At 42.6% G+C, this 22,303-nt stretch overlaps 2 protein-coding genes across 2 annotated transcripts in view; both read left to right on the top strand.

Moving 5' to 3' along the window:
- Nucleotides 1–7,599, top strand: part of ppp2r5a (protein phosphatase 2, regulatory subunit B', alpha isoform) — a 69,837-nt gene extending 62,238 nt beyond the window's left edge. Inside the window, exons 7-13 of the mRNA XM_080791265.1 lie at nucleotides 164–272; nucleotides 855–908; nucleotides 1,235–1,285; nucleotides 2,048–2,167; nucleotides 2,626–2,753; nucleotides 3,883–3,984; nucleotides 4,152–7,599. Coding sequence (XP_080647391.1) covers nucleotides 164–272; nucleotides 855–908; nucleotides 1,235–1,285; nucleotides 2,048–2,167; nucleotides 2,626–2,753; nucleotides 3,883–3,984; nucleotides 4,152–4,455 — 868 coding nt within the window. The 3' untranslated portion in view covers nucleotides 4,456–7,599. The remainder of the gene's footprint in view (nucleotides 1–163; nucleotides 273–854; nucleotides 909–1,234; nucleotides 1,286–2,047; nucleotides 2,168–2,625; nucleotides 2,754–3,882; nucleotides 3,985–4,151) is intronic.
- A 1,086-nt stretch (nucleotides 7,600–8,685) lies between these two features.
- opn8c (opsin 8, group member c) lies at nucleotides 8,686–18,737 on the top strand (the record flags this gene model as incomplete). Its single annotated transcript, XM_080791370.1, has 4 exons — nucleotides 8,686–8,821; nucleotides 12,041–12,334; nucleotides 16,267–16,598; nucleotides 18,225–18,737. 4 exons carry the CDS (start codon nucleotides 8,686–8,688, stop codon nucleotides 18,735–18,737), a joined length of 1,275 nt encoding a protein of 424 aa, XP_080647496.1.
- Nucleotides 18,738–22,303: the final 3,566 nt, after the last annotated feature.

Here is a 22,303-nt window from a genome sequence, read left to right as displayed (position 1 = left end):
ATATATGCTATTTATTTTTATTTTTTTTAAGTGGAAAAATCTCCAATCTGTGACTACTGATTTAGAAGGCATTTGTAGAATCGGCCTCAATAATGTTCATTGTCCCATCTAAATTCAAGTCAAGTTGCATACGGTAATAACATTGTGTCTGTGTGCCCCACAGTATCATCAATGGCTTCGCGTTGCCCCTGAAGGCAGAACACAAGCAGTTCCTGATGAAGGTGCTCATCCCCATGCACACTGCTAAAGGACTGTCCCTGTTCCATGCTCAGGTAGGCCTGGCAACATCACTACATGATCACCTTAAATCACAAGTATTACAGATAATCACTCATTGTGTTGCATAATTGACACATTTGTTTCCGTGTTGAAAAATGTTCATTCACTTTTTTTTGTTTCCTCTAGTTTGTCATTTTTGTTTAGAGCAAATTGTGTATATACTGTAAAATGATTAAATATGGCCTATTTTGGCCATAGTACATTATTTGTTTTGATTATTGGAATACATTTATTTGTATATTGAAGTTATTTGGCGTGTTTCTGTTTGTCTGTAGGTCTAAAAGTCAACTGGAAAATAAAACATTAAATTGTTAATCGCATTTATTCTGTCGATTACTTTACTTAATACAGATTAATCGAATAAATAAGTATGGTTTCTTTTTTGGGAAATTAACTAATTGATGTGAAAAGGTTATAGTTGAATCTTTATAATTGACAGAATCGATTTTTCTGATTTAAGCACATAACATAAGCCATGTTTTGTACTATACTGCTACAGTGACATCTAGTGGCGGTGAAGTGAAACGACCTTCATACTGTTCATACAGGTTCTAACTTTGTTTTCTGTTGTTCAGCTGGCCTACTGTGTTGTCCAGTTCCTGGAGAAGGACCCCACACTCACTGAACCGGTTCGTCTTGTTTGTTCTTCTTAGAAGGCCTATTATTGGTGATGGAATGCATGCGATACAGTGTTGATTTCGTAGACTAAAAACTATGATGAAAAATGTTCGCCTACTACCTTTCTTTTCACTGACAAAAACTAAGCTTTGATGACTAAAACTAAGAATAAATATATTGACAATTCCGTCAAAAAAAAGAAAACTACACTACACTACACTACACTAGTGGAGAAGTAGCCTCGTGGACCCAGGCGTTTTGGTTTCAAAAGAAGACAAAAAAAAGCCATAATATGATGATTGTTATTTATTATGATGTTCCTCTCTGTTATCTGCAGGTAATCCGTGGACTGTTGAAGTTTTGGCCTAAAACCTGCAGCCAGAAGGAGGTACAGTATTGTCACTATGATATGAAATCTACAATCTGGTAATTTTAAATGAATCAAATGTTATTATTGTCTCTATGGTAGAGTAGTTAATACAATATGAAGTTAATTTGTATGGTAGAGTATGTTGATACAATATAAAGTTCATCTGTATAGTAGAATATGTTGATACAATATAAAATACATCCGTATGGTATGTTAATTCAATACAACTAGCACATCTGAAGTGTGTAGAGGTGGTCTCATTGAGACATCTAGACACTGGTATCACGTAGTGCACCTCCTGGTTGACAATGTCAATAATGTTATTTTAAGTACACAGCATATCCAATTCGACACTAGACGCGCCGCCATCTTTGTTGTTGTTCGGTCATTGTTGCTGTTACCTCTCTCTGTCGGGAGAGGAGATAAAAACAGATAGATTGTAGTGTTAACAGATGTTATTCTTCTCATAATCGATAAGAACACCTGAACAAATGCTATGTGAGGGATATCCCTACCAATGCCTGCCTTTTTCCAATAGAATACACTTAGAATGATTACTGTCATCGCTCTGTTGTTATTTTTAGTTTTCAAAGTGGGGTCCAGGGACCCTCAGGGTTCGTTGACGGGGTTCCAAATGGACCCGTAAAGGTCTGCAACTCTTGAGAGTGGAACAAATGGACCAACCAATCCTTTTGTTCCACTCTCTGGGTAATGAGGGGGACCTTGAAATGAAACGGGTTTGAGAACCACGGGTTTTCACACGGTCGGTCTCTTGTCCAGGTGATGTATCTGGGGGAAATAGAGGAGATTTTGGACGTCATTGAGCCCACACAGTTCAAGAAAATTGAGGAGCCGTTGTTCAAGCAAATCTCTAGATGCGTGGCCAATCCCCACTTCCAGGTATGCTTGGCGCTTGCACACATCACATACACACACACACACACACACACACTTGCATCTTGTGTACTGTAAGAGTACAACTATTTTGTCATTGTATATTTACGTGGTGAAATTATGAATGAATCTCAGTTTTCAGCTGGGTTGATCTGATGTGTACTCATATTAACCATATGAACCCTAAATTGTCCCTATTCTTAGCATGTCATAAAAGAAAATAGCAGACTATATAGACTTGTATACTGGGGATGGTCATTATCGCACCCATCATTGTATTATATGTCATATGACAAGTGGGTTGGCCATCTCTCACAGTTCGTAGAGAGCAACGTTTATTTTATTTCGGCATTGTGTTTTATATGCTGCGATCAGAGCGCGAGAGCTTGCTCTCAATGGTCTTCCCTGAATAAATAAGGGAAAAAGAAATAAAGAAAGATTCTGTTACCTCTCCTACCCTGCAGGTGGCTGAGCGAGCGCTGTATTTCTGGAACAACGAGTATATTCTCAGCCTGATCGAGGAGAACATCGACAAGGTCCTACCAATCATGTTTGGCAGCCTCTACAGGATCTCCAAAGAACACTGGAATCCGTATGTAATTCCGTTCCGTGTGCTTCTCAGTTCAAGCCACAATGATGTGTCAAAAAGCTGTGTCACAACTGAGCTGATAATTGTTAATCACATGAATCTCCTGGCGCAACTTAACTATTCTGGGTTTGCCATCATAGGCAAAGATTCCGCAAACCTACAGTAGGTCGTTCAACTTCTTACCAGCTTAACGTTGGAGATCAGCTATTTTCAGTGAATAGATGTGGTGCAGGTTGGGAGAAACTAATAGTCATACTCATGCTCATTAACACATAGGCGGGTACATAGGTGAACACAGACATTGCTGTTCCTTGGAGGGAGCTAAATACAGACCCCTGCCCTGGGGGACACTGTAGTTAGTATAACGAAGTATAGCATTCATTTACTCTTTTTTTTTTTAAAGAAAAAAAGAAACATAGAGAGATACGAGGTTTCTGCCCGACAGCAAAGGAAAGTGAATGGTGTTTAGGTTGTGCCGTCTCATTGACAGGAAGTTACACAGGCAATCATAGCTTGAGAGCTACTGTGGACCATTATGTGGTTGTCAGTCGATCTTCCTGGCAAACCATTGACTTGATTTGTGAATCATGGACTTTCCTGGCAGCAGCATTGATTTTTAGTTTGTTAAAACCTTTCATTCTGTGGCTTCGTACAAATGTTCAGTCCGTGTGCGATTTCTGATTGCTGTTTGATTGCGGCTCCAATTCATTTTCAATGGGAGTCGCATGGTTACGTCGCATGGTCACGTGAAGCCCTGAGAAGCCAGGCTCAGTGATATATATTTTTCCGGTCACGTGAACCAAACATGTGAGGTATCCTAGAGTGTCTGAGGAAAACCTTGTTTTAAAAGTGATCAAATACGGTGAATTAAATATAGAAAACGTAACTGGTGTTTGGGAGGGAAAGAGGTTAGACCGACTGCTGCAGCAGCGTGACTTTATCTCTGAAGCACGTCTCCTTGTAGTCTTTTTGGGTACTATTCTGAATTCAATTCGATTGTGAAGTTTGTCAGAAAGACCTATAAAACTGCCTCAGGTTTTAGAAGGCCTTTTCAAAATGGGCCTCAGGTCTAAATGGTTTAAAAAGGGTCCCTTGAGTTTGTCGAAGTATGTTGTGTGTGGTGTTGTTGCAGGACCATCGTCGCACTGGTCTACAATGTGCTGAAGACACTGATGGAGATGAACAGCACTCTGTTTGACGAGCTCACCGCCTCTTACAAAGCAGACAGGCAACGGTGAGTCCATGTCGGCCAGTCGTGCACTAGAGCAGTGCTTCTTAAACCGTTCAATACTAAGGACTCCACATAACTCTGAGAGCGTAATAAATGGACCCGCAAAACAAATTGCTGATCTACAAGCTCACAACTGTGTGTGTGTGTGTGTGTGTGTTTTTCCTGGTCAGGGAGAAGAAGAAGGAGCAGGAGAGGGAGGAGCTGTGGAGAAAGCTGGAGGAGTTGCGACTGGGCAGCGCTGAGCTGATCCAGAACAACAGCCACGGGCTGCTACAGAACGCCCAGAACAACAACAACAACAACAACAACACCACCACCGCTGCCAGTAGCAGCAACCACAGCCACGACCAGGACGGCGGTGAGGCTACCGCGGGCCGCGACAACATCCCCGAGGCCGCAGTGGAACACGACAACCCAGAGGCCGACGCCACCGCCGCGCCTTCCGGCGAGAGCGAACCTCCGCGTGCCAAATGACACAGGACTTGAATTTTTCTATTCCCTAAACACCGCAGTAGAAAAAAAAACAAAAACAAAAAAAGAACTGTCCGTAAGCGGACAACGTTTTAGAGCTACAATCCGCAAGGTTTTTCTGTTTTACCTCTCCCGACAGAGAGAGGTACTGTAATTGTAAACGATGTCCGAACTAGTGTCCAATCCGGTTTGTGGCGTCTGCTTCGAAATAACTTTATTGACGTTGTCGACCAGTCGGTGTTCCTAACCCCGACACAAGGGTTATTCATGTCTCAATGGAAGAGTAGGGAGACCACCTCCACCCACTGCAGATGTGCTAGTTCTATTGTGTTAACATACTCTACCATACAGATCGTTTAAAATCAACCGTTTCATTCATTAAAATAAGTCCCGGACTGTAGCTTTAAGGAGGTGGTTAAATACACAAGTTAAACCTCATCAGTATATTAAAAAAGAATAAACCTATTTAGAGTGACTAAAATGCCGGCAGTTCTTTGGCAGAAAGCATATTTCAACGTAAGTATATATTTTTGGATGTTACCGTACAGCCTGGCTGCAGTATATTGATCTTTTTTTGTTTTGTTTTTGTCTGATCAAAGTTTATCCTTTCACATTTAGTTTCTTAACTGAGAATTGATTCATTTTGTGATATATGAGACGAGGGGAGGGGGGTATAATGACTTGAAATTAATGTTTCTGATTGTCGCTGCACTTAGAGAAACCTATATTGCTATTTTAAAGATGTCTATTTTGTATGTGTTTTTTTTTCTCCTCACTGCTGCCAACACACGGGTGCAAGCAAACCTTTTTGGGGAGAGGGGCGGGGGGGTTGCAAGCTTTTGGAGGACAGGGCGGGTGGCTGGGACCAGACCGTTTTGATAGACACGCGTCTATTGATGTACTGTATATAGGCAGGGGGTGTGAGGTATATAAAGGCTGATTCATAATTTGTCTGTTGCCAAACATCCATCACTTGTGAGGCTTGTGAGATTGGCTGTTTCCAGCGAGCGAACGCTGTCGTACATCCGATAAAGCATAAATTAAGCTCGACAGCCCTCTCCCCTTGAACGGGACATTGGAAGCTCTGAATCATGGACGGACAAAGCGGGATTGACGGTATCGTACGTTAAAAATAGCCGTCCTACAAGCCTGTATGTCGGCTATTTTTTACGTGTGACGCCACTGTACGATGAAGCATTAATAAGGCTTAATTCTTATTAGTGACTCTGACGCAGGTTAAACTCTGTTGGAAGTCTCCTTTAGAGAATGTCAATATTCATGACATATTTTTCAGCCTTTCGGGTGTTTAGGTTTATTCGATTTCTTCTTTCTTTCTTTTTTTTATCTGGATGGACACAAAGCTTGACTAGTTTTAACACAAACCATGACCTTGCAGCCATAAGACTTATTTACAGTAAGGTATTGAAATTATCTTAGTTTAGAGAGAAATTAATGACGAAATGGGCACAGATATATTATATAAATATATTATACATTGTATTTTTCCAGGCTGAATAGAATTAATAAAAGCAGACACAAAGAAATGAGCCATATATTTTTTTCCCCCGGCCCCCACCCCAAGAGTATTGTCATGGCAAACATTTTTAAGCGATAATAACGGTTCGACGGTGCAGGTGTGAAATTTAAATATGGCTGGATGTGGTGTGTTGGTTAATTGTGTGTGACTGTGTGTCTGTGTGTGTGACTGTGTGTGTGTCTATAGCATCTTGAAGGCAACCATCAGTCAATGTAAGCATGAATGTTATTCCTGTGGTGGATGACGTTTGTGATGTCGGCAAGCAAAGATAACAATGGCCTTTGTCTTTACTTGTGCGTTCAGACCTCCAGGTCTTTGTCCGAGGACGTCATAGAGCTGACAGACCTCCAGGTCTTTGTCCGAGGACGTCATAGAGCTGACAGACCTCCAGGTCTTTGTCCGAGGACGTCATAGAGCTGACAGACCTCCAGGTCTTTGTCCGAGGACGTCATAGAGCTGACAGACCTCCAGGTCTTTGTCCGAGGACGTCATAGAGCTGACAGACCTCCAGGTCTTTGTCCGAGGACGTCATAGAGCTGACAGACCTCCAGGTCTTTGTCCGAGGACGTCATAGAGCTGAGCGGATATTTGACTCGTCCATGTCCACAAGTCGTCGCTGTCGGGCAGAAACCTTGTATCTCCGTATTTCGGCTTTTGAGGTTTCTTTTCCGTAAATGAATGCCCTGCAAAAGTTGTAAAAAATTATGACTAGTAAGCTATTATTGCCATTTTGGAAGACTTTTTCTTTTTAGTGAAATTGAAAGTGGTCCCTCCCTGTGGTCTGTGGGTTTTATAAATATTACCAAGTATTAACAAGAGCTTAACTGAATAATTACTGCATTCCATGGGAACACAGGTATTTTTTTTTTTGTTATTTTTCATTTCCTGAAAAGTAAAAGTTTTTGGACATGACAAGGTTTCCACCTGACGACAACGTCATATTGATTGGACATGCCCCACAGGAAGTCTTTAATTGAGCCGTGTTCCCTCTTTAACCACATGAAGACCCTGACCTACAAGCTTAACTTGGCGAGATTGTATTGTATGCTGTATTTTCAGCCTAGCGATGTGGTGTAGAGGGAGAAACGGGAGTATGTATATAAGAATAGATATGCTATTTTTGGGGGGGGTGTGCGGGGGGGGAGCATATAGACACCTGGCACCTGGGGAACCCCCGGCTGACACAGTATATGGGTTTTAACAACTTATGGCCTATATATTTTGCTGTATGACTTATAGCAAAAACAGCCAATCTACAATCTCATAGCATGTGATGCAGCAACACATTGTGAGTTTGTAGATCAGCTATTGTTGACATTGTGATTGGAATTCTTTTGAAAGGTTTTGATAACCCCCCCCCAAGAAAAAAACATTGCCTAACATAGGGAAGGCCAGGCTTCAAGTGGTTAAACTGGACTGCCCCCCCCCCCCCCCCCCCTGTCTGCTGTGTGATGATGATGCTGATGTCTTTCTGTCAGTACGCTACACACCATTCCAATCTCTGTGACATATATGACTGTGTGGGGAACCTGTGTTTTGTAACGGCAGACCTTTATGTGTAGGCTCTGAAACGCCATCAAATAAAGTCTACCTTACCTTTCTACTCCAAACGTAACATCCAATGTCTTTTATGTACAGTATGGCTGCGTGTGGACTTGTAGTGTGCTTTGGGTGTCAACAGATGGCGCCAGATGAACGTGCTTCAACTTTCCTGCCACCTGCTACAGCATGATTGAGTGATAATTGATTGAATACTTCATTACACAGAAAAGTAAACGGCACGAGGTACAGTCAGACATTGGGCTGCCGCTAAAAGGATAAAACAAAGGTCATGGGACTTGTTTCCATTGTGGTCCTAGCAGTGGTGCGCAAACATTGTCATGTGAAGGGCCCCTCATTGATACAGTATATATCCCCATCTGAAACTGTAATGATGTTGTGCATGGACGCCCATATGAGAACGTGTTTGTTTAATTGATTACTTTATAGTTTGCAGAAAAAAGCACAGGAAAGTACAGTTCAATACAAGGTCTGCTAAGAGGATTTAATTTTTTTCTAAATTATTACATATTTGTGTAAACGTTTTCTATATTTGTCTAACTTTATTGTTATCATTTATACTAGTGATAGACTGGACTTTTTACAGAGGCCAGTTCTGATTGATTGATTGATTGAAATATGTATAAACAAATTGGATAATTACAGTAGGCTACATTTCAAGCACGACAATACAAAACTGTTAACTGTGGACGACACCATAAAGTATTAAACTTGTTTATAATAGGGTCCAATTAATGTTCAATTAATAACATTTCGAGACGTACAAATATACTCTTCTATAGGATATCCAAAAACAGGAAATCACAGAGGAGGCTTTGGAACGGGAATGAAGCAATAACCTAGAAGTGCTCTTTTAGAACGGCTTCAAATAATGGTAGTAGGGATTCGCACAAGTTCTTTATGACATGGGCATTAATGAATATCTGTTTTCGTCAAGCGACACCATCATACGGCGGACTACATAGCCTAAATGATTATGTAAGTTAATTGAAGAGAGCAGATGTGATTCGCTGCTGGTGGTGTGTGCAGGCTACTGTGTATAGAGTACAGTCTACTCTATGGTATAGAGGTAGAAGGTCAAGGATGAAGGAGTCGGTATCTCCAGTCCAGTGCATGATGCATTTTAGGCTGTGATTATGCCTCTCAACCGGTCCGCTCCACACGAGGACTCTAATCAGCATCATAATCATCACAACCAAACCCTCTCTGTCTACGATTCCAAACTCGCACCTGGTGCTGATATATGCGTAGGACTAGCCATCCTTTCTGTTGGTGAGTAAAAAAAAACAACTTCATGTCCGTCTTTGTTTGTGAATATATTAGGCTATTAATATGCTTGTGTGTTGATGTATACCTATAGCGCCGTTTTTTGTTACACTATATGCATATATTTATCATTAATAGCCGATTTAATTTATTTATTTTAACTTGGATATACTTTTTTTTACTGTCTATAGTAGCCATACTAGACAGTAAATAAAGTATTTGTCCAAATAGCCAAAATAGCCTACTACTGAGTAGTAGGCTAGGCTAGTTTTGGCTACTATACATTTTAGAAAATAATATAGGCCTACCCTACGACCTTATTGAAGAAAAAGTTAGGTCTGTTTCGTGTTTCACCCGCGTGCATCTTTCTAGTTTTATAGACTAGCAGTGCACTAGCTCTATATCTTGGTTCTTTTTAGAGACTGGATAACCATATATCCTACATTTTCCGCCAATAGTTATCTTGCGCCATATTTATTGTTCCGTTTGTATCAACTGTTAACTTAGGCTATCATGACCGAAATAAACCTTTTACACTGATCCATTGAGCCATGTAGACGGTAGACCTATCTTGCGGCTAAACATTATTTGCGTGGGCTAATGTAGCCGGTGAGCTTAGAAGCAGTGGTGAGTGACAGTGGTGTGACTGTCACATATAAATCAATGGAAAGAAAGGAAGAAAAAGCTTGAATGTCACTTGTTACTTGTTTGACGTGAAGCGTGTACGCTGCAGTTAACAAAACAGCCACTAGATGGCAGAATCGTAGCCTAATTAAAATGTTTTGTTTCCACACCATGGGTACTAGGGTAAGTGATTTTATTTGGTTAAAATAAGCTTTATTAGCTCTGATAGCTGATAGTAGGGGTTATTCTCTGTGAACAAACAAGTGTTGTGATTGGTCGGAAAAATAATGTTGCATGCATCACACAGCTCTGGTCCATAGCCTTCTACTGCTTCTACGATTCTGCCCTGCAGTATAAGGCTATGGGACTTTCGGTTTTAAATCTCAAATCGAAATCAGACTCTCCTCTTTAGCGTAAATAAAAATAAAGTTTTTGCTACTCACCAAAACAAAGGCGAGTTCTGCGCCTTCTACCAATATTGCCCAGAGAATTGCCTATATGGAATATATGATATGATATGATATGATATATTACTTTATTGTCAGTTCACACTGAAATTTGTCTTGCGACACAAGCAGCCAGGTATGCAGAACATATACAAAACACAGAGAACAAGACAATTTACATACATAAAGACATGAGCAATATCCACCGCTTAGATTATCCTGTGGCTACTACATCTCCTGATTGAGCCTCAAGGTCGACTGGTAGACAAAGGACCTCTTTAGTCTGACCTTATTGTATGCTGGTACACCATATCTCCTTCCTGAAGGTAGCAACCTATATTCTCTATACAACACATGCTTAGTATTAGAGGTGATATTCCTTGCTAACCTTAGGATGCTGTTATCATATGTGGATGTATACAGTTTCTGAAGTTGTTGTCCAACAATCTTTGAACAAATGTTCAGTTGTTGCAGCAGTTGTGACTTTAGGGCTGCAGACAAACATCCATACCAGGTGGTACTACAGTACTGAAGAACACTCATAATAACAGAAGTGAAAAACAAAAGAAGAATCCGTCTACTAGCACCGAAGGATCTTAGACGGCGAAGGAAGTAGATTCTTTGCTTTGTTTTCTTACACACTGAATCAATCTGATCTTTCCATGACAAAAGATGGTCTATTACTACTCCTAGGTATTTGTACGAACATACCTGGTTGATCGGTTCCCCATGAATAGTAATGGGGGATCTGTGTATCTCTGGTGGTGTACCAAAAACAATCTCTTCTGTCTTTTTTGTGTTAATGATGAGAGCGTTGTTATCACTCCATTCAACCACCTTATTTACTCTGTGTTGGTGCAGTCCAGGATCACTGGAACTATCTAGGAGAGAGATCAAAACTGTATCATCTGAGTATTTTAGAATGTATTGGTCTGGTGTGTCAGTGCGACATTCAGACAGGCATTCCTCAATACGACAGCTGTCAGTATATAGGGTGAAAAGTACAGCTGAGCTCACACAACCCTGGGGAGCACCAACATTAGTAGTTAATGCTGATGAGAGGGTTGTGTTCACTTTCACCCTCTGTACTCTGTTAGTAAGAAAATAAGCATACCAGTGAATTAAGTATGGATTCAGTTCCAACTGTACCATTTTTGACACTAGTATATCAGACTGTATTGTGTTGAAAGCTGAAGAAAAGTCTAAGAATAGCACTCTCGCATGATTCTTATTTGACTTATCTAGGTGTTTTGTAATTAAGTGGACCAGTGTGACAACCGCATCCTCTGTACCGCAACCCTTTTTGTAGGCAAACTGACTGGGGTCGAATTTGTCTTTGGTTATACTGACAAGATGTTGTAACAGTATTCTTTCAAGTGATTTCATAATCACTGAAGTGAGAGCTATGGGTCTATAATCCTTATGTTCTTTTGGACATTGGATTTTGGGTAGTGGTTTAATGTGTGAGGTTTTCCAAGACAGGGGAATTGTGTGTGTGTCTACAGAGGTTTGGAATATTGGTTGCCACACTGGAGCCAGCTCAGATGCAAAGTGTTTGAGGAGAAAAGCACTGCATTCATCTGGCCCATTAGCTTTCCTTGTGTTAGTACACTGAAACACTTTCCTCACATCCTCTTCAGTGATGGTAATATTTTTCCTCTGGTGAAAAGAAATCCCTTTCTGGCCAAAAAGTACAGTTTATACGTGTGGTGGAGGGCTCAGAGTGCGTCCACTAAGGAAAGTAGGCTTTCAAGTGACACAACCAGCTTTTGTTTTGAGTAGCAAAAACTTTATTTTTATTTACGCTAAAGAGGAGAGGCTGGTCTGATTTCGATTTGAGATTTAAAACCGAAAGTCCCATAGCCTCATACTGCAGGGCAGAATCGTAGAAGCAGTAGAAGGCTATGGACCAGAGCTAGTGAGCTTGTAGATCTGCTATTTCCAAAAAGACTTTTATACATTTGAAAAACTTGAAACAGGACATTCTGCATAATGAGTACTTTTACTTTTGATATATGTTAAGTACATTTTTGAATTCCGGACTTTTACTTGTAACCGAGTACTTCTGCATTGCATCGTTGATACTTTTACTTAATTACAACATGCGAGTACTCTTCCCCACCACTCATTGTTGACTTCCTTCCCCCGTCCTCAGTTGTCCTCTCCCTCGCGGGCAACGGCCTGGTGCTGCTCATCTCCTACCGCAGGAGGAAGAAGATGGTGGGCTCAGAGCTGCTGTGCGTCAACCTGGCCGTGGTGGACTTCCTCAGCTGCGTGTTCTTCTACCCGCTGTCCATCCTGTCGTCCTTCAACCACGCCTGGCTGGGCCACGGCCCCACCTGCGTCTACTACGGCCTGGGCTGCTTCATCTTCGGCCTGTGCGGCATGTTCACCGTCGCCGCCATCAGCGTCACCCGCTACCTGAAAACCTGCTACAGCCTGCTCTACGGTGAGGCGTCCCAGGGGGCTTCTTCTAGAGTATATGGACCATATTCACACGGCGGCCATCTTGCCGGTACGTTAATGAAATGCCGCCCTGCTTTTTCAATGCAAAATGCCAACATGGCCACCGTGTGAATATAGTCTATCTATGGTGAGGGGAGTTTTTTTTTACCGGAACATGTGTATGGTGAAGGGGGCTTTATACCAGAACAGTCTTCTGGTCACGGGAGGGGAGTCTACCGACTACCGCAGTGGTTCTCAAACCTTTTCATGTTAAGGACCCGCAGATTAATTATGTATTTGGCCGTGGACCCCCATCTGAAAATGTTTTGTGCCAGGAACCCTTAATAGAGAAGATTAGCTATTTTCACTATCCCGGGCAAACATCTAATTTCTCTTTTGGGGCTCGAGCTAAAATGGTTGAAAGATGTTACAGAGAGAAAAAATAGAATTACTTTTTCACCACCATTCTCGGGTACATCTCAATTCAATGCAAAGGTCCCCTCTAGGATGGTAAACCACCCGGTTAAATAGCTAAAAGCTAGTTACGAGACTACAGCCCAGCTGCGCCTACCTGACTCAATGGTACAGCATAGGTAGATCATGCATGCTTTAAAACTCTTCCATAAAGCCCTCGTTTTGCGCATTAAGGCTCTTGAAATGCGAACAAGTCTTTTTGGGCTATATCGAAAAATCACACACGTGTGAACTGAGTGGTGCAACTCCCCTCTCTCCCCCTCTCCTCTCTCCCTCTGCCCCCCCCCCCCCCCCCCCCCATCTCTCCTCTCTCTCTCTGCCCCCCCACCCCCCCCATCTCTCCTCTCTCTCTCTCATTAGCAGGCAACAGTGCAGCACTAATACTCTCTCTCTCTCTGTTTCTGGCAAACAACGAACGGCTTTGCCATTTGCATTGATGAGACGTACACTGTACCAGCTGCAATGATAGTGCACTGTGCAATCAATATAAACAACCAATTTACCCCCGGTAGCCTAGAAAATTGTATATATCCTCTCTTCATAATGTAAATAATAACCCAGGCGGCACACTTTACTAATTATTTCGATGGAAATAAGCGAATTAGCACAACACCGCATACATCCCATTCAATCTAATGCAGTTCACGTACACAGTACCAGCTGCAATGATAGTGCACTGTGCAATCAATATAAACAACCAATTTACCCCCCGGTAGCCTACTGTACATGCGTCCCGAATATTAATGCAAGTTCAAGCCTGTATAAGCATTACTTTTTGTCGCATGATGGTGTCGTGCAGATAGCATTACGACGTACAAGACCAAGTGCCTGATGAGACATGTTGTCAGCTTATACTGTAGATCAGTTCTGAACTTCTGACACAATGTACAGTGGTAAGAAGCGCATATCAACTTTGTGTGTGTGTGTGTGTGTGTGTCGTGTCTATTGTGTCGTGTCTTGTCTATTGTGTAGTGTCGTGTCGTACTAGTGCTATCAGCTGCTGAACAGCTGATAGCACTTTATTCTTGCCTCTTTGCACATATTGCCCACTAATGCACTTTTGCTGACTTTGCTAATTGCTACTATTGATTGAATGTCATGAACTCTCTGTCTCTAGTGCCTTGTTCTTAGAACTTAGTCTTGTTTTGAATGGTGTTTATTCTTTTACTATTATCTGGCTGCAAACCATTTCCCCGCAAGGGACAATAAAGCTAACCTTGAATCTTGAAAAAGCGCATTTTATCAGTGGTTGGGAACAATACGCTTTTCTTTTTTCAAATTACTTACTTACTTACTCGCTTTCTATTTTCAAAAGAATCGTGATGGAAAAAGCACCTAGCGCTACAGCCCCCCACTGACTGCACAAGAATGGACAATCTGTGCTCAAATCACAGAATTCGTTTCAGAACGGAAATAGACAGAATGGTCCAAATAACGCAGGCAGCTTGTTCTTTCTCATACTGGTGGATTTATTAGACAACATAGACAACAAAACAACAATCAACGACAAAAGCAAAAGGGGATCTCTGAATGACAAAGAATGAAGGTCTAACGACCGAAACGCTGAATAAAGAGTAACATTTGTTTGCAAGTTCCTGCCAGTGTGCGGGTCCTATTCTTTGTCATTCAGAGTTCCCCTTTTGATTTTATGCAACCTTTCGAGGTGTGCATCAGCCTTTTTCGTATGCTTAAAGCATAAATGAACACAGACATAAATAATGGCACATAAAACATAATAGAACATAAAACATAAACTTTGTACAACAAAAGAAAATATAAACCGACTTCGCTGGCTGCACATGTATAACCCAAAGGAAATGAGGATGAGGGAGTCCGCCCAGGAACAGACTGTCTACAGACAGCAACATACAACTGCAATACATCAATCAACGTATAAAGAAGACATGATGGTAGCATAAATATTCACATTTTAGAATAGCAAAGAAAGTATCTTGTCACGTCCCCGTCACGCTAACAAACGCTCGGTCAGTGAGCGGAAGTTCGACACACACTTGCTCTGTCCCACTGACACCTCGCCATATGGCGTTCCGGCATGAATGACCAAATTGGCACTTCCGGTACCTCAAGTTCATGGGCAAACCAAGTTCAAGACAAATTATCTTTAGGGCAAAATAAAAAAAATTATAATAATAAATAACCAAAAGTACTATATTAGGTATATAGCTATATAAGCCTATATAAGACATAAGAGTGTCCGCCCTGAAACTGGGAGGTCGGGGTTCGATCCCCGGCCAGGTCTTACCAAAGACCCTCCCTGCCTCCCTACTTGACACTCAACATCAATAGGTTGAATTGGGGGACAAATCAACTAATGATTCCCGAGCGCGGCGCACGCTGCGGCTCACCGCTCCAAGAGATGGTTCAAATGCGGAGAACACATTTCACTGCGGTTACGTGTGACTAATCGTACGACTTTGACTTTGATTAAACGGCGTTAAACTCACTTTGCCACTTGCTATATGCATGCTATATATGCGCATCGTCACCCCCTGTGATGGTCCTGGCTCAAACTGGCAAAGGAGATCACCCGCTATGTGAGAGGCTTTGTGCACAGCAGGAGGAGGCGGGTGAAAGGTTATTCGTGCCCTCAGACTTCAGAGTCAGACCAGTGGTTCTCAACAGGGACCACCATGGGTACCTTAAGCTCTCAGACTTACAGGCCTGTGTGCCTTATTAAGCAGGGGACATACAGGTCATACAGGCCTGTAACTCTGGCTAAAAATGGGATAAAAAACTGATGAAAAACGAGGATAAAAAAAATGAAAAAAACGAAGCTTTTAATCTGAACTGTAAACGTGTTGTGATTCTATGTTGATCTTTCTGCACATATCTGCCCCTATCAGAAGTGTGTCTATTTTCATCAATTTTTTGGAAATATAGTGGCCCTCTTCATCGTCAAAGTTGTCCACCCCTTGTCCAACCTCTGGCTGCCTGTTATACCCAAGCTACCATAGCTAGTTAACCCTACCATGGAGAAACATGCACAAGCCGCCCTGACTGAGCCACTCCACCACGCTCCTGCACTTAACCCCTTTGCCAGGATTGTTAATTAATACGCCTACAGGCTTTTTATGATCTTTTCAACAGCAGTTACTGTATTCAGTGTGTTGAGATTAGAGAGGCCACAATGCGACTGAGATACACAGGAGAGAGGGGGGGAAGAGGCCTGTAGGCGTGTTTATTAAAGAGGAAGACAAAGGAGTTAAATTGGAGTGTGGTGAAGTGGAAAATATGTTTTTCACACTTTTAGTTCATATCCATGGTCATAATATAGACATACCGGTACCTACACTTTTGATGCCAATACTTTGGGCATTTTTACTCAAGCACATTTTGAATTCCGGACTTACTTCAGTAAAACAATTGTGAGAATACTTTTTCCACCACTGCATCCATCCATTGTGTACGTACTGTACATTGTGTATACCCTCTGCTTTGCAGCCGTGCGGCTGGAGGGCACCAACTTCGGGCTGGTGTGTGCCGGCACCTGGGCGGTGGCGGCCGCGTGGTCGTGCTTCCCGCTGCTGGGCTGGGGCGCGTACGTCCCTGAGCCGTACGGCCTGTCGTGCACCGTGGCCTGGCGCGCCTACCACGCCTCTGTGAAGGACGCGGTGTACGTGGTGTGCTCGTTCGCCTGCTTCACGGCGGTGCCCATGCTCCTCATCGTCGCGTCCCAGTGGCACATCCTGCGCACCATCTACCGCTTCTCCCACGCTCTCTCCGCCCGCGGCATCCACAACAACCTGCGGCACGCCGAGAAACGCCTCTCCATGGTGAGCGGAGAGCTGAGCAGTGTTGATTATTTTACAGGAATTCTTTATTTAGTTTTAGACATTTTAAAATGTTGAACTGTCATTTTGATTAGATTAGATTAGATCTTCTTGCGTGTCCTTTTTGTAAATGATTGTTTTTATTATCGGGCGGCTGTGGTTCAGAAGGTAGAGAAGGTCGTCCAATGATCTGTGGGTCGGCGGTTCGAAACCTCCGGCTCTCCTGTCTACATGTCGAAGTGTCCTTGGGCAAGACACTGAACCCCACATTGCCTCCAATGAGTCAGTCGGTGCCTCACATGGTAGCCTATATATTGGCCTCTCTGAATGAACCAGGTGAACCCTCTTCTCTCATGAGCACATTGACTTTTTCTTTTTTTTTAACTTTTGAATTGCAGCGGTTTTGAAGGAGAGTAGGGATTCACATTACTTTACAGCTGTAACGGCTGTTGCCAGGACTTTCCACATTATTGTGGCCTAGGATCGTAAATTAATTTAACTCCTTGTTTGAGCCGAATCTGCGCTGCAAGTGATTTGATTGTGGACGCCGTTGACGTTTAGGAAGTAGCTTGACAGTTACATGCCATGGGTGTCTTTGTGATATAACTTGAAATTAAAATGAACAAATCATAACAAATCATTTTAGTGGAGTAAAAAGTGCAATTTGAGATGTAGTGGAGTGAACTATAAAGTATTGTAAATTGTACTTAAAGATTACAAATACAATATACAAGTACAAATATGATTATGATCAGGTACTATGATTATTGGAGGAAAATATTTTTTTGTGGTTAGTGTTGATGTGGCGATACCCACCAGTTCCTTAAGTATACCTGGTTTTCACCTTATCTGAACTGAAGCCTCACCCACAGCTGTTTTTGTGTATGATAAGGGGAGGGATTAGGGGAGCGGTTAGGGTTATGATGTCACAAAATGTGGTGTATTTCAATTGGGCCTTTTGACTCAAAGGCTTGCAAAAAATACCAAAAATACACGGGGAAGACATATTTCAATATTCTAACCACACCTGAGGGTGCTATTTAGAATGTTAACTCCATAGACGCATACACAACAGTGAAAGTACAAAAATCGTGGCACTTCATCTTTAAGTACGGCACTTAATACTAAATATACTATACGTAGCTACATTCAACCTCTGGTTGTACCCTACGACAAAAGTGTAAAAGAATACTGCGTCCGTGTTGTTTAGGGTGACCAGATCCAAACTGTGCATTTGAGGGACAGAAGTATACTGGAGTACCGGGTTAGCAATGACCCGAGAACTACTTTTCTATTAAATGCCTTGATGTCATATTCGACCATAGGCCCATTGGCTATCATTTATAAACTCTGGTGTCTCACATTGTTTTAAAATCATGCTTTATTTTTTATTTTTATGCTATTTTAACAGGCTTAAGAACACATCTTGCAGGAAGAGACAATAAGCGCGCTTTACAACAGAAGGCCAACTATTAGGGCATTTCAACACTGATGCAATTGCCTGTCATGAGTCACAATGTGGGACAGGCTCTCAATTTGTGGGACGCCTGAAAAGTCTTGGAAATGAGGGACTGTCCCACGCAAAGAGGGACATCTGGTCACCCTAGTGTTGTTTCTCTGCTTCTCCAGATGTTCTTCTTCATCAGCCTGGGCTTCGTGGTGGCGTGGGCGCCCTACACCGTGGTCTCCTTGCTGTCCATCTTCCAGGAGGACGACAGTGAGGGGAGCATGAGCCCCGGGGTCTACGTCCTCCCCGCGCTCTTTGCCAAGAGCTCCCACGTCTACAACCCGCTCATCTACTTCTACTTCAACAGGACCTTCCAGCAGGAGGTGCGCTGCCTTCTCCGCTCGCTGTGCCCCGGCGCGCTGGGCAACCGCGTGGGCGCCCGCTCCACCGCGCTCCACCAGCCCCCCCACCCCATCCAGATTGAGCTCCAGGAGCGTCCTCCCTCCGGCCGTGGCGCCGACCCGCCACAGGGCAATAAGAGCCGGAGCAGCAGCAGCAGCAGGGCCAAGCGTCTGGCGGGCAGTTACGTCCCCGGCGGTGCCGTGGTCTACCAGTGCTGGGGCTCCAAACCGAAGGTCATGCCGTCCTCCGTGAGCCACCAAGCTGTCAGAGAGTTCCTGCCCGTCTCTCTGTGACAAATGGGAGTAATCTATACCTTCTTGTCGCGTCTGCTGAATTAATTTTCCGGGTAAAGAATGAAGTTTGGAGCTATGCCCTTACTGAGACGGTGCATCATGGGTTTCTGCAGACTGCTGAACTGGATACAGCCGGTGCAGAACTGTACCACAGCGTAGTGCTTTTCAACATAGGAGGCCTTTCTATGTTTCACCAGTTTCAATTGAAATTGGCCTCCACCCTCGGGAGGGGGGGGGGGGGGGGACTGACCACCAGGCGTCAGTCAACCCACCGAAATAGGTTACACCTATTTCCTGTTAATAACCTGGGTAAAATGTGGGCATTTGGAGGTAGAGGGGAGACACTTTATTGTGAAGGGACGACAGGATGAGCAGAGGTGGTGGTGTTGCTGCGTAATTGTTGAGAGTGACGTCTGCGCTCTGTATTGAACATTCAAAAAAGTATTTGTATCAATGCACCTGTATCAACATAATCATTACGGTATGTCATCAGTATATATGAGGTCCTCATATTTGGCCTCCAGATTCGACATCGAAGTGGAAGGATCAACACATGGAATGTCAGAACAGGTTCTGACATATATCCATATACATCTGGGATCTCCATATATGGGCTTAATTGCAACATCAGGTCACATTTACTATGACATCAGGGATCTCCATTCCTGATGATCCCTGGCACCATAATATGGGGCTTCCCCCATTATGGGGACTTTGAGTGATACACTGACGGGAAATGCACAATTCCATAGTCAACTGTCAATCAACAATCAGAGGTTGACGTCAAACCAACGTTGGGTTAAGACAGCAGATTTTCAGCCTTACAGATATCTTCAGAATGCATTTCCTATTAGTCATACACTTTCATAATTGACCCTGACCCAGAGCAGATTTAGATGATTTTTATTCAGTACATGGGACTTTGTCAAATGCCCGCTTATACACAATGTTTTGTGAAATGTTTATGTCAAGTTCAGAACACATTTTCAAGGCTTAGACCCTATTCCGGCCTCTGACATGCAAACTGATCTACCGTATATGAAGACAGGTCAGAGTGTAATGGAGTAGCCCTTCCTGGAACTGTGCTACTCCGGACAAGCAGTGGCAGTTGGAGGAGGAGAGAACACGCACACAGCGTCCCCAGTGGGAATCGAACCATGGACCCACTAGCTGTGAGGCGACAGCGCTACCGACTAGGCGGCAACTATATTACGATTCACCAGGTAAAATTTCAATTCTACGATGCATTGCAATGCATCACAGTCACACTTTTCTATATCACTGCACAACATGGCTAAACTTTCATCAGTCAATACAAGCAGTCACATAATACTGAACTACACATTTTATTTAGAATTATATTATATATAATATACCGTATTATAATTATATTTTATAATTCATTGATTACCGTATGTGACATTGCTGCACGGCCGAATCGCGATTGCAGAATCAATTATTTTTGACACCACTACGGCCACACAGTAGGCTATGCCATCCTAAATGAAGACATGTGCACAGTATAAGCAACTAGCTATTATGTTATTGATCCAAGTCCATTTGCTGGAATGTGCTCCTTCATACATTAGGCTACTGTGATAATAGGCCTACTGCAAGTCAAGACATGGCACATTCCAAATGTACTCCACACTGGGCTCTTGACATAATGATTATTCCTGACGATCTTGATGGTCTCATCAGAGGATGTGATGGAGAGATGAACGAGATGAATATCTCCGTGCTGTTCTCATGCTGCGTCAGATGTTCAGCACGTCTTCTTAATAGGCATTATACATCTGAATCAGTGGCATGAATTCATCATCATGTCCCATGGAGCTTAAAGATCCACGGTACACTCCATTGCTGAGGGGGAGGGGGGTAAATCCATACCTCTGCTTTTGATATCCCCCTCTGGCCATTTATTTGCATGGCCGGTGGTGATACATGTTTTATCTGTGGTCCTGGTCAGACTGAATTAAATACATGAAATCACAATTGAAACATTTCATAAAACCTGTTTGATAACCAAACTAATTTAAGACCTGAGGCCGATTCTAAAAATGTCAGTATATAAACAGTATATCAGTGGTGCTCAAACCTTTTCAAGTCAAGGACCCCCAAAATCATTATGTATTTGGCCGTCGACCCCCCATCTAAAAATATTTTCTTCCACGGACCCCCAGGAGCAAAATTCTGACTAAAAGATCTACATATTTAAAGATTTGTACAAATTTTCAAGATTTTTCAAAAATAGCAGATCTATATTTTTAATAACCAACCGTACTATATACCGGTAGCACAAATCTACAATGACACAGATTCTTTCCCAGTTTTAATGGGGAAAGAATGTCACCATAGCCTTTATTACGTCACCATCGAAAGCCGGTTATATCCCGTCATTGATACATATCTTCATTATGTCACACTCAAAATCAGTATATATACCACGGCATATGCATAAAACAACCCAAGTGACCACAATATACTACTTTTCAACTTACAACTTACATAATACATGTATACGTTAACGTTACCTACCTACGTTAGCTAACCAATATTGAAACATATCGTAATTATGTCACCATTGACAGCCAGTTGACCGTCGACAGTACTCGCATGCTCTACTAGTGCGCTCGACAGAGTGCAGTTCTAGTTATTGCTTATTATGGCCATATTTGTTGCTATGGTGACAGGCTGTCACCTGACACCATAGCAATAAATATGGACTTGATTTGATTCTATAACTATTCAGATTGTCATGACAGTGTCAGGGTCCAATCCTCCAGTCATCCTCATTCCTCACAGCTGTGTTTATGATAAGGTCAGCACTGCAATATGACCACACATGCAACGTATGGAAACCATGGTTACATGATGGAAAAAGCCACTTGCGCTGGCTCGGCAGTCACATTTATTGGCATTCGAGCGCGTCGGGTTTAACTTTAATTAAAAGGAGGAGACATGGCTGTAGATTACAGTAGCTGATAACCTGTTGGTTGGTAGACTTGACTATAGCTGCAGCACTGCAAATGCCTCTCGATCCATGTCATGGAAGTTAACTATTCCAGGAGGGGGGGCTAGCGGTATGCGCTCATGCAAAACACTGTTTAATTGGCTTAAGCATCTAACTTGCAACATTGTTTTTAATTGCGTGATTTTAATTGCTTGTACACTTGGAAATATCCTACCAATTTCATATGACATGCCTTTACAAAAAATAATGTTTAGATGCCTGTGACAGCATGTCAGCAGTTCAGACAATGCTGCGCCGCTTGTGTACGACAGAAAAACAGGTGAGGCCAAAGCCTACGACAGCTCCCGATCTGACGTGATTTTTATCCTGGCACACATTCAAGTTAAAGGTTTTGCGGAAATGGTAAATGCCGAAAATTGCAGTAATTGCGGTAATGTGCTTCCATTTCCCTGCTTTAGTTCCCATCTTCTCATAATTGAAGGCCCATGTAGTGATGTAACTCACATTAGTTATAAATGTTCCCTGGGGAGATATTACAGTACAGTAGGTACGTACATTGGGTCAACCTAGTCTATATGGGGTGGAAACCTCA

Source organism: Protomyctophum bolini (assembly GCF_963924005.1).
Source record: "Protomyctophum bolini genome assembly, chromosome: 19".
Classification (NCBI taxonomy): Eukaryota; Metazoa; Chordata; class Actinopteri; order Myctophiformes; family Myctophidae; genus Protomyctophum; species Protomyctophum bolini.
Note: the sequence above shows the minus strand (reverse complement) of the source record. Positions and strands in the feature narration are given on the sequence as shown.